The sequence below is a fragment of the Sorex fumeus genome, unplaced genomic scaffold, assembly GCF_029834395.1.
Source record: "Sorex fumeus unplaced genomic scaffold, SorFum_2.1 ptg000178l, whole genome shotgun sequence".
NCBI classification, from domain to species: domain Eukaryota; kingdom Metazoa; phylum Chordata; class Mammalia; order Eulipotyphla; family Soricidae; genus Sorex; species Sorex fumeus.
The window spans coordinates 693,327-709,340 of NW_026606235.1; the positions used below are offsets into that span (position 1 = coordinate 693,327).

Consider the following 16,014-nt stretch of genomic DNA (forward strand, 5'->3'; position numbering starts at 1 on the left):
AGGAGGAGGAGGAAGAAGAAGAAGAAGGAGAAGGAGAAGGAGAAGGAGAAGGAGAAAGAAGAAGAAACAACTATGAATGCAACTCCAGAAGCAAAACCCTGAGCACAGTTGTATGTGGTTAAAAATAAAAATAAATGAAAAGGAAAGAAAAGACAGCCCAAGGGGCTGGAGCACATGCTAGACGAGCAGGAGCCTGAGGTTGATGCCTAGCACCACCGGCCCCCATGCATCGTGAGAAAGGAATCTCAAGCTCAACAAAGGGGAAGAAGGACTGGTCCTTATTATGGCATGGATGGATTAGAAATGCTATATTAAGTAAAAGAAATCTGGCTACTAAAGGCAAAGGTTGGGCTGAAAACAAACAGTACTTTTCACGCTGGAAGCCTGAGTGTAATCCCTAGCATACACAAATCCTGAGCACAGAGCCAGGAACACTCCCAAAGCCATAATTTAAATAGGTAAGATAAAAATAATTTTCCAGGGGCTGGAGCGATAGCACAGTGGGTAGGGCGCTTGCCTTGCACGCGGCCAACTAGGGTTCGATTCCCAGCATCCCATATGGTCCCCTGAGTACCGCCAGGGGTGATTCCTGAGTGCAGAGCCGGGAGTAACCCCTGTGCATCGCCAGGTGTGACCCAAAAAAGCAAAAAAAAAATAATAATAATCATTTTCCAAATGGCAAATTAGGGAGTTGGAGAGATAAGAGACATTTGTCTTGTGCACTGCTGACCCCTCTGTTCCCTGGCACTGCATAGGGTCCTCTGAGCATCTCCAGGAATGGTGCTTGAGCAGAGAGTCAAGAGTAAGCCCTGAATACTACCAGGTGTGGCCCAAAACCCAAAATTTATACCACTAAAGGCAAATATTATAGGATTTCACCTATAAGACATTTTTAGAATAGGCAAATCTATAGAGACAGAGAGTTGAACAGGGCCAAAAGGACTCATGCATTGAATGCTGCTGACCCAGAGTTTCATCTTGCACTACTTGGTCCTCTAAAAACCATTGGGTGTGACCCCCAGAGAACTGCTCAGTGTATCTCCTGAGTACTGCCTCAGAGTCTGAACCTGCAGCCGTGGTTCAGGCCATGTCAGCTCAGAATTGCTGGAATGGGCACCATGGCCTCCTGAGCACCACTTAGGACTCTTACATGTAGCGAAAAAGGTAGAGTTGTGGTTTCCAGGACTCGGGAAGGGGAACATGGAGAATGTCCCAGAGTTTCCTTTAGCAAGTTCAGGCAGGATTAACAGCACCCGGGCTCAAGTTTTGTCTTCTGGGAGTAGCTTGAAGGAAAGCGGTGAAATTTCATCCTCTTCATTTGTGGTGGGCACTGACTTAGTACTTACACCAAGGTACTTTATTATTTGAGGGTTTTTTTCTGTGTATTTAAAAATACTAGTGCTGAAGCAGGTAGGATGCTTTTCTTGCAAGTGGCTGACCTGGGTTCGACTCCCAGTACCTCATGTGGTCCCCTGAACACCTCCAGGAGAAAATTCCTGAGTACAGAGCCAGAAGTAATCCCTGAGCATCACCGAGTGTGGCCAAAAAAAAAAAAAAAAAACTGGGTAGGGCACTTTCCTTACGTGCAGCAGACCTATGTTCAGTCCCGAGCACCACACAGGGTCCCCAAACCCCACCAAGAGTAAGTCCTGAGCATCACCCAATGTGGCCCCAAAACAAAACCAAAAAAGTGCATATATCTTTCAGCAATCTTCTGATTCAAAAGTGAAACCTTAATATCTATATCTATAAATAGATTCGATATGTGTTGTGTACTTTTAAATTTTTTCACTTCAAAAGAAATGTTTTCTTCTTTTCTGGGGGATCAGTGGGGGAGGCACACCTGGTGGTGCTCAGGGGTTGTTCCTGGCAGTGTTCTGGGGACCATATGGAAATGCAGGAATTGAACCCAGGTCAGCCACGTGCAAGGCAAGCACCCTACCTGCTCTACCATCTCTCTGGCCCAAAGAAATGCTTTCTTATCTATAATATTTGGAAAAAGGAGGAAATGTTGAAGAAGTGAAAAGATAACTATGAAGGGCTGGAGAGATAGCACAGTGGGTAGGGCGTTTGCCTTGCACACAGCCGACCCGGATTCGATTCCCAGCATCCCATATGGTCCCCTGAGCATCGCCAGGGGTGATTCCTGAGTGCAGAGCCAGAAAGTAACCCCTGTGCATCACCAGGTGTGACCCAAAAAGAAAAAAAAAAGATAACTATGAGGCTACAGCGGGTGTTTGCCTTGCCTTGCACATGGCCAACCTTGGTTGGATTCCCAGCATCCTATATGGTCCCCTGAGCACCACCAGGAGTAATTTCTGAGTGCAGAGCCAGGAGTAATCGCTGTGCATTGCCGGGTGTGACCCCAAAGGCAAATACTAATAAATAATAGTAATAATAATTATAAACTATAACTGTTATTTTAGATGCAGCATCTCCCCTATTAGCATTTTAGTGCATTTCCTTCCAGTTTTTGTTCGTTTGTTTTGGGTCATACCTGGCAATGCTCAGGGCTCAAGAGAACACACAGGGTTCTGGGGATCAAACCCAGCCTGATTGGCTATGTGTACATGGAAAATCCCCCCCCCCCCCCCCCCCCCCCGCTGTATTGTTGCACAGGCAGCTTTTCTTGTGGGTTATGCCCAGGCAGATTTTTCTGGAGAGATGGAGCTCTTTGCTGAGTCACACACATTATGGCTGTAGGGCTGGGGTAGTTACTCACATGCTGGTCAGGGTTGCACTGAGTGGCTGTGTCATCTACATACCTTTGTAGTTACAGGCTCACTAGGAGTCACGCCCTTTTGTGATACACTCACAGACTGGGCTGTGGAGTGACCAGAAATGGCTAGCAGCACCAAGGGTCACAGACCTCAGAGCTGCCAGGGTCACACTCGGCATATGTGGGACACCAAGATTTGAACTGTGACCATAAGCTTGCACAGCAGGTGCTTGAAGTCTCTCGGCTATTTCCCCAGGTCTGAGTAAATACAAATATAAATATGGATATGCATCTATATGGAAAATGGATGGAAAGTATAAAGAATAATAGAACTACAGTTCTGTGTGCCTAGATACGATTCAAGTTAATAAGAAAAATGTTTTTTTATGTGGGGGGGGCACAACTAACTGCTCCGGGGCTACTCCTGGCTCTGTGCTCAGGAAACCACATCAGGGAGAGGGGACACCTGGCAGGTTGCCCAGGGCTTACCCGGAGCTCCCTCTTGCAAACCAGGTGCTCTAACCCTTTGAGGTATTTAATCAGTCCCCTGACAAATTTTCTTTTTGTGTTTCGCTTGCTTGTTTGGGGGCCACACCTAGAAGTGCTCAGGGCTGACCCCTTGACTCCTGGCTCTGTGCTCAGGGATCACTCTAGGCAGGACTCAAGGGACCATTTGGGATGCTGAGAATCAACCTGGGTCAGCTGCATGCAAGGTTAGCACCCTACCTGCTGTACTATCTGTCCAGCCCCAACATTCATTATCATTTTACCACATAGGTATCTATCTCTGTATTACTATGGCTGCAGAACAGATTACTCCGTGCAGTGTAGCTTAAAATGACAAACATTTGGTGTCTCATACATATATCTGAGGACCAGGAATCCGGCAGAACGGAATGGTTCTGCACCCGGTTCTGCTCTCACGTCATCATGAGTGGGAGTTGTGGCAGTCATCTGCAGGTCTGACTGCAGCAGAAGGAGCCTCGTGTGACAGGGCCATATGTGACAGTCACCACACTTGGCCTCTCCTTGGGGCTTCTCCCAACACAGGCAGTTGGCTACCTGGGAGTGAGGGGTGAGAGAAACTGAGCTTGGGAGGAAAGTACACTAGCCTTAGAAGTGACACACCATCACCTGTATCATTTGCTAACAGTCACCCAGAATAATCCTACACTGTGAGTGAGGACATCCCCAGGATAATGAAAATCAGGAGCTGGAGCTACTGGGAACTATCTTGGAAGAGTTTAACTAGCACAAACCCTAAACAGTCTGTTGATTAAGTGTGGCGTGTTTTCAAACTCTCTATAAATGGAACATACAATATTATTCCATAGCAAATTTTTCCATACAATATGTTTCTGAGATTTTTTTCATACTGTATCTTGCGCAATCCTCTTATTTTCTCAGTGTATCATATTGCAATGTATAAACATATCACTATTTGTTTATACATGCTTTTATTTAATTGCTTTTGCTATAATGGACATGGATAATTTCCAGGTTTTTGCTATCACAAATAGTGTTGCTAGAAACATTTGGGTGAAGGTGTTGGGGCCATACTTGGCTGTGATCAGGGTTTACTCCTTTTGTTCTCTCTCTTTCTACATATACATATATACATATATATGTATATATGTATATATATATTCCTTCTGTGGAGAAATCACTCCTGGAAGTGCTCCAGAGACTGCATGTGGTGCTGAGGATTGAACTGGGATCACCTGCATGCAAAGCAAGCACCTTAATCCCTGTATTTTCTCTCTGGCCTCTATTCCATATTCTTGAATCAAACTTGATTCCTTGGTTAGATGAGATTTCTCCCCTCTTATGGAGAGTAAGGGTGAGGAGGGATCTTGGAGGCTCAGGCAATGCTCAGGGGTTATTCTTGGTAATGTGATCAGGAGTCAAACCCTGATGGTGCTCAAGGGACCATAATCGATGCCAGGGATGGAACCATGGTCATCTACATCAAGGTAAGCATCCTAACACCTGCACTATTTTGGTGCCAGGGTGACAGTACAGCAGGTAGGGCATTTGCTCTGCACATGGTCGACTTGGGTTTGATTCCCAGCACCCCATATGGTCCCCCAAGCACCGCCAGGAGTAATTCCTGAATGCAGACCCAGGAGTAACCCCTGAGCATTGCTGGGTGTGACCCTCTCAAAAAAAAAAGTAAAAACAAAACACCGGTACTATTTTTCCAACCCCAAATTTTCTTGTTTTTGCTAATCTGCTGGGCATAGAACAGTATCGCAAAGAAGCTTCCATTTGCATTTCTCTGATTACAAGTGAAGCTGAGCATCTTCCCAGTTTTATCTGTCACTCTCTTTCCATCCTCTTTCATAATTATGTAAGGGTTTTCTGTTTTACCTTTGCCTCTTTATCATATTGATTTCCCAGCCTTTTTCACATGCATGGTATTTAGAGTTGAGATCATGTCACACATCTAATTTTGTATGCTTCTATTTTCACTTAACATTACACCATAAGCATGTCCTCATCATTTAAATCTCGGCAAATGTGTTTTTAAAATAGTGTTTTTCAACTAAAAAAGAACAGTCATATTTGGATAATACAAAAACGTATTAAAAGGAAAACAAAGTCATCCACAATTGGACTACTCAGCAAGAATTACCTTTTTGTCATCATCTATATTTTCCATGCAATGTACATTTTTTGTAACTTAGAATGATTGTGAGTGTAGTTTTGAAAACTTATTTTTACAAAGTGTTGTGTTTTGAGCATTTTCCCACATTATTCTTCTTCAAATACACTTTTAATGTGTAAATTGAACCCATGTAGACCAACACCCTACTTCCTGAAGTCAGCATTTAATTCTTCTCCCTGTATTATTAAGATTTGCATAAATATTTCGGTGAATAAATCTTTGGTGGCATTTCGCTTCTTTTCTCAAGTTACATTTCAATCAACGATCACTTGTCAGTGATCTTTCCAGAGCTATTTTAAAGCTCCTGATAAACACTGCAAAGTTTCTTTCCCAAAGGCCTTTAACCATCTCTTTGTTTTTATTTGTTTGGGGGTTACACCCAGCAGTGCTCAGGGCTTACTTTTGGCTCTACACTCAGGAATCATTTCTGGTGGTGCTGAAAGACCATATGGAATTCTAGGAATCAAATCTGGGTCAGTCACATATAAGGCAAACACCGTGCCTGCTATACTGTCTCTCCAGCCCGTTTTCATGTTCTTTTACTTGAAAGCCTGGTGACTGACTATTCTGTGCCCTGCACACACAGACGCACATTTGCATTCATTCTCCTCCAGCATTACTACCCTCTCAGCTATCCCAATTGTGTGTGTGTGTGTGTGTGTGTGTGTGTGTGGGCGGGGGGGGGGTGGTTAGGGATGGACCGATAGCACAGCAGTAGAGTGTTTGCCTTGCATGCAGCCAGTCCGGCCGAGCCGGGTTTAATTCCTCCGCCCCTCTCGGACAGCCCAGCAAGCTACCGAGAGTATCTCGCCCGCATGGCAAAGTCGCCAAGCTCCCCGTGACGTATTAGATATGCCAAACACAGTAACAGCAAATGTCACAATGGAGACGTTACTGGGTCTGCTCGTGCAAATCGATGAACAACGGGAGGACAGTGCTACAGTGCTACAGTGCTTTTTGGGCCACACCTGGCATCACACAGGGGTTACTCCTGGCTCTGCACTCAGGAATTTCTCCTGGCAGTGCTCAGGGGACCATATGGGACGCTGGGAATCATCCCCGGGTCAGCGGTGTGCAAGGCAAACGCCCTACCCGCTGTGCTTTTGCTCCAGCCCAGACACAGTACAAGGTCTCATGGCAGAACACCAACCCTTTCCTCAGGCGGTGCCTCCTGCCTAAAATGCCCTCTCCCAGGCAAAATTCTTTTCTCCTTCACTTACAATTTTTTTTTTAATGTCTCACACCTGGAGGTACTCAGGATTTATTCCTGACTCTGCACTCAGGAATTATTCCTGGCGGTGCTCAGGGGACCATATGGGATGTCAGGAATTGAACCCGGATCGGCCACGTGCAAGGCAAATGGCTTACTATCGCTCCAACGCCCTAGTCTCCTTTTCAGGGACAGTTCAATGAGCCCGTAAATACAGGTAGAGTTGATCTGCCCTCTGCTGGGCTCCAAAAGCACAATATAAATTTGCATAGTGACAAATACTAAATTGATATAATTTAATACCACAGGATTTTTTTTCATTTTTTATAATTTTATTTATTGAATCACCGTGAGAGCAGTCACAAAGCTTTCGGGTTTAAGTCTCAGTCATACAATGAAACACCCGTACCTTCACCAGTGCTCATTCTCTACCACTACACCCACCCTCTACCTGTGGGGCAGATGATTTCCACATTACTCTCTCTCTACTTTGATTACATTCAATATTCTGACACCAGACCCACCCTTATTATTTGGGATTTGACGCCAACACTCAGATCTGCTGAAAAGGCAACAGTAGACAATTTGTTTTCTATTGCTGGTTATGAATAACATATGATGTTGCGTAGCTGCAGTAGTGGCCACGCGATTTTGAAATTCTGAAATTTTAACACTTAAATCCGGAGGGATTTCTGCCAAAACCTGCTGGGTTCCAAGATTTGTTCCTGAGTCTCTGGGATCATGGCCTTAAATTAAGCAGCTTGATCAGGAGCCAGAAATGGGTGGCGACTTGGGATCTCATTGGGATGGAGAGGAAAGGGCCGGCTCCACCTCCATCCCACGAGACCCCGTGTGTCTTGTTACTGAGGACCCAAACCTGACTGCCCAATGGCCTCTGGCAGATGGCGGCCACCAAGCTGCCTAGGGGAGCAGGTAACCTACTGTGGGGTCCAGACACATTTCTGCCAAAAGCCAGAATTTGTTAGTTTGTTTTTAAATTCAGGGACTAGAAAGATAGTACAGGTTGAGTGCTTTCCTTGTATGATGCTGGCCTGGGGTTTGATCCCTAGCAATCTATGTGGTTCCCTAAGCATTGTTCATCGATTTGCTCGAGTGGGCCCAGTAACGTCTCCATTGTGAGACTTCTTGTTACTGTGTTTGGCATATTGAATACTCTCCGTAGCCTGCCAGGCTCTCCGAGAGGGGTGGAGGAATCGAACCCGGCACGGCCGGGCTGACTGCACGCAAGGCAAACGTCCTACTGCTGTGCTATCACTCTATGGCCGTACCACCCTGAATGCGCCCTATCCCTAAGCATTGCCAGGAGTTAATTCCTATGCACAGAGCCAGGAATAATCCCTGAGCTTCTCTGGGTGTGTCCCCAAAACAATGACAACAGAAAATTTAGATCATGCTATGTTAAGACCCTCCCCTGAGGGCCTGGAACTATAGTTTGCATTTGACTTGCATGCAGCTGACCCAGATTCAAATCCCAGCATCCCATATGGTCCCCTGAGCATTGCCAGGTGTGATTCCTGAGTGCAGAGCCAGGAATAACCTCTGAATATCGTCAAGTGTGACCCCAAAAGTAAAAGCAAAAGCAAAAAAAAAAAAATGAAAAAGACCCTCTCCTGAGAGGTCTGGGAAATTGCTCAATGGGCTGAGCATGCTCGAGCCCCCAAGTCCAATTCCTGGCACCCCATGGTCCCCTGAACACTCCCTGGAGTAACCCCAGCACTGAGCCCTGTGCTCCATCAAGTATGGCTCCTCCTCAAAAATTAAATACAAATAAAATAAAACAAAAACCTTTTCCTAGAACATCATAGAAAGTTCAGAAATTAGGGTTGGAGAGATAGTGAAGTGGGTAAGGCACTTGCCTCGCATATGGACAACCCAAGTTTGATTCCCTGACATCCCAAATGTTCTCCGGAGCACTGCTAAGAGTGATTCCTGAATACAGAGCCAGGAGTACCCCCTGAGCTTTACCAGGTGTGGCCCAACAACCAGAGAAAGAAATCAAACTAAATACTCTTGTCTTGTAGGCAGAGAGATAGGGCGACCTGGAAAAATGTAGTGAGAAAAACACCTTCTGGAAACTACACTAGCCCAAAGATAAGAATCTTATTCACGGTCACGGTAACGTCTCCATCGTGAAACTTGTTACTGTGTTTGGCATATTGAATACGTCATGGGTAGCTTGCCAGGCTTTGCCACGCGGGCGAGATACTCTCGGTAGCTTGCCGGGCTCTCCGAGAGGGGCAGAGGAATCGAACCCGGCTCAGCAGGGCTGGCTGCGTGCAAGGCAAACGCCCTACCGCTCTGCTATCGCTCCAGCAGAATCTTATTATGAAGGCTTTATTGTTTATTACTATTTACTATTATGAAGGCCTTTGAAAAGCAGGACCCATTTGAGAAGCCAAAGTCTTTGTGATTCAGAATTCCAGATCCAGAGTATGGCTGGACCCCCAAGGAGGAAACACGCCAGCATGGCAGGGGCAAAGGCTGTAAAAAATTTTTGAATTGTTACCTCACACCTTATACCAAAGTGAATTGATTCAGTCCCTGTAACTCTGATCTCCTGAGCATCACATGGAGGAGCAAGGCCCAAGCACAGAGCCGAAAGTAGACCCTAAGCAGTGCTTGCCCACTGCAGCCCCTCACCAAGAAATTGCCTTAAAGTGAATTTATGATTGGGGGATGGAGTGAAAGGATTGCAGGTAGGACTCTTATCTTGCACACAACCAACCAGGGTTCAATCCCCAGCACCCCATATGGTCCCCCAAGTCCCTTAGAGTAATCCCTGAGCACTACTGGGTATAGTCCCACCCCACCCCCTCAAAAAAATATATACATATATACATATATATATATATATATATATATTGGGCCGAAGCGATAGTATAGCAGGTAGGGCATTTGTCTTGCACACAGCTGACCCGGGTTCAATTCCTGGCACCCCATATGGTCCCCTGAGCACCGCCAGGAGTGATTCCTGATTGCAGAGCCAGGAGTAACTTCTGAGCATTGCCAAGTGTGACCCAAAAAGAAAAAGAAATCTATGATGGGACAAGGATTTAAATGTCAACAGTGAAACCATGTGAAGACTAAATGGAACATTTTATGTGTGTGGTTGAGGGGTGGGGCTCCTAAGGCAGTATTCTAGAAGCCCAGGGCCACTTCCTGGGATACTCAGGGACCACTAGGGCCACTCCAAGGCCACTCCCTAGATGCTAGTCTGGGGTGGGACTGGGGTACTGTGATGCTGTGGTTAAAGTCAGGTTCCAAAGAATGAAAACCATGCTCTCCTGACCATTAATCTATCTCCCTGGCTCAACATGATTGTTTTTAAGTATTGAGGAGAAGATCTTTTGAAGTATGACACAGACTACAGATGGCACAAAAGAAAAGATTGACGAATTTAGAAAGTGATATTAAACAGTAAGTCGGAAAGAGATTTGCACCCTATATATTTAAAAACAAAATGAATGGAAAACCCTCATAAACTAGGCTGGAGAGATAGAACAGGAGGTAAGGTGCTTGCCTTGACACTGTTTCATCATTGGCAACTCTGGTTTGAATCCCTGATACCATCTGTGATCACCAGAGAACCATCAGGGGTCACTCATGAGTACAGAGACAGGAATACCCTGAGCACGGACAGTGTGATCCCAACTCACTCCCCTCCCTCCTTCCCCTTGTCGAATTTTCTACAAATCAATCAAAGACTAAGTGCATGATTTGCACATGGAATGGTTTGGTCCTTGGCACCACATTAATCCCTCAGCTTGGAGCCAAGAGTAGCCTCTGAGCGCTGCTGGGTCTGGCCCCAAACACTTTTCAGTGTTTCCGTTCAAGTCCAACTTACTTCCATGAGTCAACTTCCCAGTTCCTCTTCTGCCAGAATTACTCTCCCGCACTACTTCCCCTCACACCCTCACATCTTTCAGCTTCTGAAATATGCACAGCATTAGTTGTCCCTCCTTCTGTCTCATTGATCCAAGTTGGCTATTTCTTCCTTTTTTTTTTTTTTTTGTCTTTACAGTGTCAGGATGACACTTGTGGCCGCCCACATGTGGGGCATGCACTCTGCCACTGAGCCATAGCTCCAACCCTGTTTTTTGTTTGTTTGTTTGTTTCTGGGCGACACCTTGCTCTGCTCTGCTCAGGACTTACTCCTGACTCTGCACTCATGGGTCACTCCTGGTGGTGCTAGGGACCATTTGCAGTATGAAAAGATGAACCAGGGTCAGCTGCATTCTGGGCAAGCATCTTACCCCATGTACTATCTCTCTGGCCCCACGGCTTTTTCTTACCCTTCAAGACCTGGGTTCTATGTCATCTTTACAAAGAGATCATCCCTGGGCCTGAGTGTAAGGCACTTGCACTGCCTGCAGCCAACCTGGGTTCAATCCTGAGTACCATGTATGGTCTCCCAAACCCTGCCAGGAGCGATCCCTGAGCACAGAACCAAGAGTAAGCCCTGAGCACTTCCAGGGGTGATCCCAAAACAAAAACCAAAACCGAAGAGACCATATCTGGCCAATGTACATAATTGTTGAAAGAAAACCTCTTTCCTTTACTGGAGAAAAGGGTAGCATTTGCACATTTTTAAAGCTTTTTAAAAAAAAATTTACTCATTGTGGCTTTTTGGGTTACAGCTGGGGTTATTCCTGGCTCTGTACTCAGGAATTACTCTTGATGATGCTCAGGTAACCATATGGGATGCCGGGAATTGAACCCGGGTCAACCAGGTGCAAGGCAAAGGCCCTCCCCCCTGTACTATCGGTCTGGCCCCAGCATTCGCATTTTTGATCACCCAGTCTAAACTAGCTCCTTGCCCTTCACCCTCTCTACAACATCACTTCTTCATATTAGCCACTCTTTAGAATTACCTGGCTTGTGCATTTTCTTAGTTATCTCTTTCTCTCTCTTTTTCTTAATGGAATCCAGGGCCTCACATGCAAGACCAGTGCTCTGGCACTGAGTTGAGTCTATTCCACTAAGTCTCCAGGAAAGCAGGGCTGGATCTTGTTTCTAACTATTTTCAGCAATCCAAACGATCAGCATATATTGAATAAATTTATGCTGCATATAGTATGGGCCATACGCATTTGCATACATTTTTCGCTCCTAACAATTCTCACAGTAACTCCGCCAAGGAAAGTGGGCTTCATCCATTTTACAGTTAAGCACGCTGAGGTAGAGAGCAATTGAATTACCTACCCCTCTGGAAAAGAACTGAAACTCTAAGGTTCTTACAAAGCAACGCCTTTATATGAAAGTGAGGAATGGACGAAAAGCAGAGTGGAAATGGCAAGGTAAAAACCTCCTCTTGGGGTTGGGGGCAGCTTTTACATCTCCGAATTCCCCCCCGCTGTCGCAAGGGGGCGCGCCCTCCCAAGCCTTGACGCCCGTCCTCAAGGCGCGCACTCCCTTTGCGTCTCGGGCTCGCGCGCGCTGCAGCGGCACCGGAAGTGACTGAGCTTGCAAGTTCCCCCGGTCTCTTTCAGGGGAAACTGAGGCCAGCTCGTTCGGAAGAGAAAGGCGCGAGCCGTCCGCCGGGGAGGCCGGCCGGAGGGCGCGGCGCGGAATTCGGCACGAAGAGCCCTCGCGTCTGGACACCACCTGGCCGATGAAGGGGGGATGTGGCCCCCCACGGCTCGCGGGGCTTGCAGGTGAGAGTCCCGCCTCGCCCGTGCGTGGCAGGCGCCGCGCCCAATGGGAGCCCTCGCCGTCCCGCTTCCGTGCCGACCGGGCCCGCTGATTGGCTGCGCCGGGGCGGGCCGCCGGGGGCGAGACCCCTCCTCCCAGAAAGGTCTAGGGGGCGCCCCTGAGGGAGAAGGGTTGCCTAGCAACGGGGCGGTGGCCCGGCGGGTACCCGGGCGGGCGCGCCGGAGAAGCCGCGAGGCCGCAGCCCACCGGCCCGGGGCGTCGGAGCGGTGCAGCCCCCGGGCCCCCGAGCCCGCCCGTGGGCGCCAGGCAGCCGCCCGGGGCCCGTCCCCAGGCAAACGTGGTCTCCGCGGTGGGGGGCCTCGACCCCCGCCCCCTCCCACCTTGACCCGGGGAGCGGCCCGGCCCTCACCCCCTCTTTGTGCGGGGCGCCGGCGGCCATTGTGTCCGTGCTGAGGGGAATGGAGGAGCCGGCCGGCCGCCTGCGCCACGGCCGGGGCCTCGGGGGGACCCAGAGAACGCGGGCGGCGGCGATTCTGGGGTGTCCCCGGCCCGCGGCCTCCCGGGAAGGCCCGGGGATGGCCGTCCCGAAGTCCCACGGCAGGCCCGCCCTCCGCCCCCCGGCGAAACCTTGAGCCCCGCCGGGAAAGAAGCGGCTCCCGGGTGTCGGAAGCCTCACCCTGGGCGGGTCCCGCGATTAGCAAAAAAAAAAAAAAAAAAGGCGCCCGAAGCAAACAAACAAACAAGCCCCGGAGCCCGCGGCCGCGCCGCCGGCGGGAGCGTCCTCCCGGCTCCCAGTAGGAGGCGGAGAGCCAAGGGGCGTGCAGGAGCGAGGGGGCTGGGCTCCCGGGTGGCAGGGAGGCCGTGGCTCGGAGCGGCCGCCCTGGATCCGGGCAATGGGAGAGGAAACCGGCCAGGGGGCCGGCTCCCGAGCTTCGTAATTCCTGTGTCGCCTTCTGGGCTCCCAGCCTGCCGGGTCGCATGATCCCTCCAGCCGGAGTTGCTTTTTTGTGCCAGCCGCCGCAGGCCGGCGGAGTTACCGGCATCCCCTCTGCCACCTCCTTTCCCGACCCAGGATACAAAAGATCTTCCGGGGGCTGCACCTGCCCGCGGTCGCCCGAGACGGCTTTGAATGTAGGTGGTTGCGGGGGTGGGGGGAGATGGCTGGGGAGGGGGGTGGCTTTGCGAGGAGAAGGCGTTTAGGAGGCCAGGAGGAGGCGGTTTTTTTCTTTCTTTTTTTTTTTTTTTTTTAAAAAAAAAGAAGGCCGGTCGTGATGATTCAGAGCCCGCTGGTGCTTTCAATTTGACTTCATTGAAGGGCTCTTGGAAGCTAGACTCAGACCTTTCAAAGAGCCACAAAGGAACCAGTTCCGGTACCTGAAGGGGGAATGGGATGTTGTAGGGTAAATGGCATGCATATTCATCATTTTTCTTTTCCCCTGAAGCTCTTTCTCTCCCTTCAGAACCTTCTCTTGCCTTGGGATCACAGAAGAGAACCAATAAGCAGATACCAGACTCGGCAAGTGAGCAGGTGTTTTGGACAATGGACTGGTCGAGCCCATCCCTATTATAAAAATGTCTCAGAGTAACCGGGAGCTGGTGGTTGACTTTCTCTCCTACAAGCTTTCCCAGAAAGGATACAGCTGGAGTCAATTTAGTGATGTGGAAGAGAACAGAACTGAGGCCTCCGAAGGGACTGAATCGGAGATGGAGACCCCCAGTGCCATCAATGGCAACCCATCTTGGCACCTGGCGGACAGCCCCGCGTTGAATGGAGCCACCGGCCACAGCGGCAGCAGTTTGGATGCCCGGGAGGTGATCCCCCTGGCAGCAGTGAAGCAAGCGCTGAGGGAGGCGGGTGATGAGTTTGAACTAAGGTACCGGCGGGCATTCAGCGACCTGACGTCCCAGCTCCACATCACCCTAGGGACAGCATATCAGAGTTTTGAGCAGGTAGTGAATGAACTCTTCCGGGATGGGGTGAACTGGGGTCGCATCGTGGCCTTTTTCTCCTTCGGTGGGGCACTGTGCGTGGAGAGCGTAGACAAGGAGATGCAGGTATTGGTGAGTCGGATTGCAACTTGGATGGCCACTTACCTGAATGACCACCTAGAGCCTTGGATCCAGGAGAACGGCGGCTGGGTAAGCAAACCCCCTTATTTTGTTCCTTTTCTTTGGCCTCTAGTTTGAGAGATTCTTCCTCTCCCCCCGCCCCACCCCCTCCCCTCGAACCCCGAACACACCCCCCTTGCTCCATATCTTTGTGGTGCTGGGTAATTATTGGGGATATATTGATAGCTAAAGAGATGTGACTGGCCTCATGCACCGCAGCAGCTGAACTTCTGAAACGTAGATGGTCCTAGTTCTTGAAGGACCAGGCATCCTGCCCTTCTGTACGTGTGTTCCAGTTTCTCAGCAGAGGAGAACAACCTGTATGTTCACGTCCCTTTGAACCAGGGCGAGCAAGAAGTGGGTCCTGTTTTCCCCTTACACTGAAAAGAATGGCCCCTGATGCAAAGTGGGGTCATTCATGCAACACCTGGAGAAGGTAGAGAGCTTCAGTGACCCACAAGCCCCTCCATTTGGACTCCCCAGGGATGCAGGGATGGCAGTCCTGTAATCCAGTCTTCCCCAAACCAGGCTTCCTTTCAGAGAATTGGTGTCTGTGTTACTAAAGCAGTGTATGGTCAGGCAGGAATGAATAGCTGGCTGAATTGGCTGCCTGGCAATTCTGGCTTCAGGGTAGTGTCAGTGGGCCAGTATGCTTGTCCTGTGCCCCTGTACACATCTGCTCTCGAGGGTGCAACCAACTTTCTGTAAGGTTGGATTGTTTGTGGAGAGCCCTTGCTGTGTCACACATTAAGCCCCGGGACTTTGCACCTCACTGCCTGGGGTCGGTTGGGGAGCTCCAGCTGTTCGGCCTGTTGCTTTCCGGCCAGAGCCCCGGGGCCTCTTCATCAAGCACTGTTTGTTGGCAAAGCAAGAACCCAGTTTGTGGGGGCCTTGGCACCTGGCTACAGAAACAAACCGACATGGGTGCAAGTTCCAGCCCTGACACTTAACTAGCTGTGTGCCCTTGTAAGCAAGGCCAGTTTACCTGCACCTCTGTTTCATTCAAGCGGGGGATGGGGGGGGGGATGTGGCAAGTTCTCCTAGCCTTGCAGAGTCTTGTAATTCTTGGAGATAACATGGACACAGTGCAAACTTAGTCTGCTGCTAGAATAAGTTTGCTGTAGTCGTTGTTACTGGTCCCAGACACACAGTGGGCCCAGGGAGTCAAGCCTCATTTCTTTCCCAGCGTGGGAGAATTCTGACCATCACCAGTTGAGATGATTTCCCCTTGGCCACCATAGGCAATTTTTGCTCTTCTGCAGTAAACTCAGTCATATTTCCTCCTCAACACCCTGCTTTAATGGGAGGTGCAGGGCTTATGAGAGGTGTTCTGTTCTCTCAAGGCCCAGAAAAAAATGAACAGGCTGTAGAAAATAAGTCATCTATTGAAGGAGCTGAGGTGGAAGGGGCCATGCACCATGGACTCAGGAATGGCTGGAATGCAATTATCCGTAGGCTGGGCCTAGGGCGTGGCAGGCACTTCAGTTCAAACCACTGAGCTAGTTTGTCCTGGGACTCCACCCCCTGCCTTATTTCCCATTTCTTTGCAACTTCATCGGGTCTTCCCTGCTGCCAGAACTTGTAGGAGGCAGCGGGGTCAAGTCAGTAGAGGTCAGATGACTGGGGAGGTAAAGG

At 49.2% G+C, this 16,014-nt stretch overlaps 1 protein-coding gene across 4 annotated transcripts in view; it reads left to right on the forward strand.

Moving 5' to 3' along the window:
• Positions 1 to 12,069: 12,069 nt before the first annotated feature.
• LOC130017139 (bcl-2-like protein 1) overlaps positions 12,070 to 16,014 on the forward strand; it is a 52,121-nt gene continuing 48,176 nt past the window's right edge. Inside the window, exons 1-2 of one of the 4 annotated variants that reach the window (XM_056107840.1) lie at positions 12,070 to 12,272; positions 13,713 to 14,409. In XM_056107840.1, the coding sequence (XP_055963815.1) occupies positions 13,843 to 14,409 (567 nt within the window). In that variant the 5' untranslated portion in view covers positions 12,070 to 12,272; positions 13,713 to 13,842. Of the gene's footprint in view, positions 12,273 to 12,951; positions 13,402 to 13,712; positions 14,410 to 16,014 lie in introns of those variants that run through there. The other 3 variants (XM_056107842.1, XM_056107839.1, XM_056107841.1) reach the window with 3 other exon arrangements.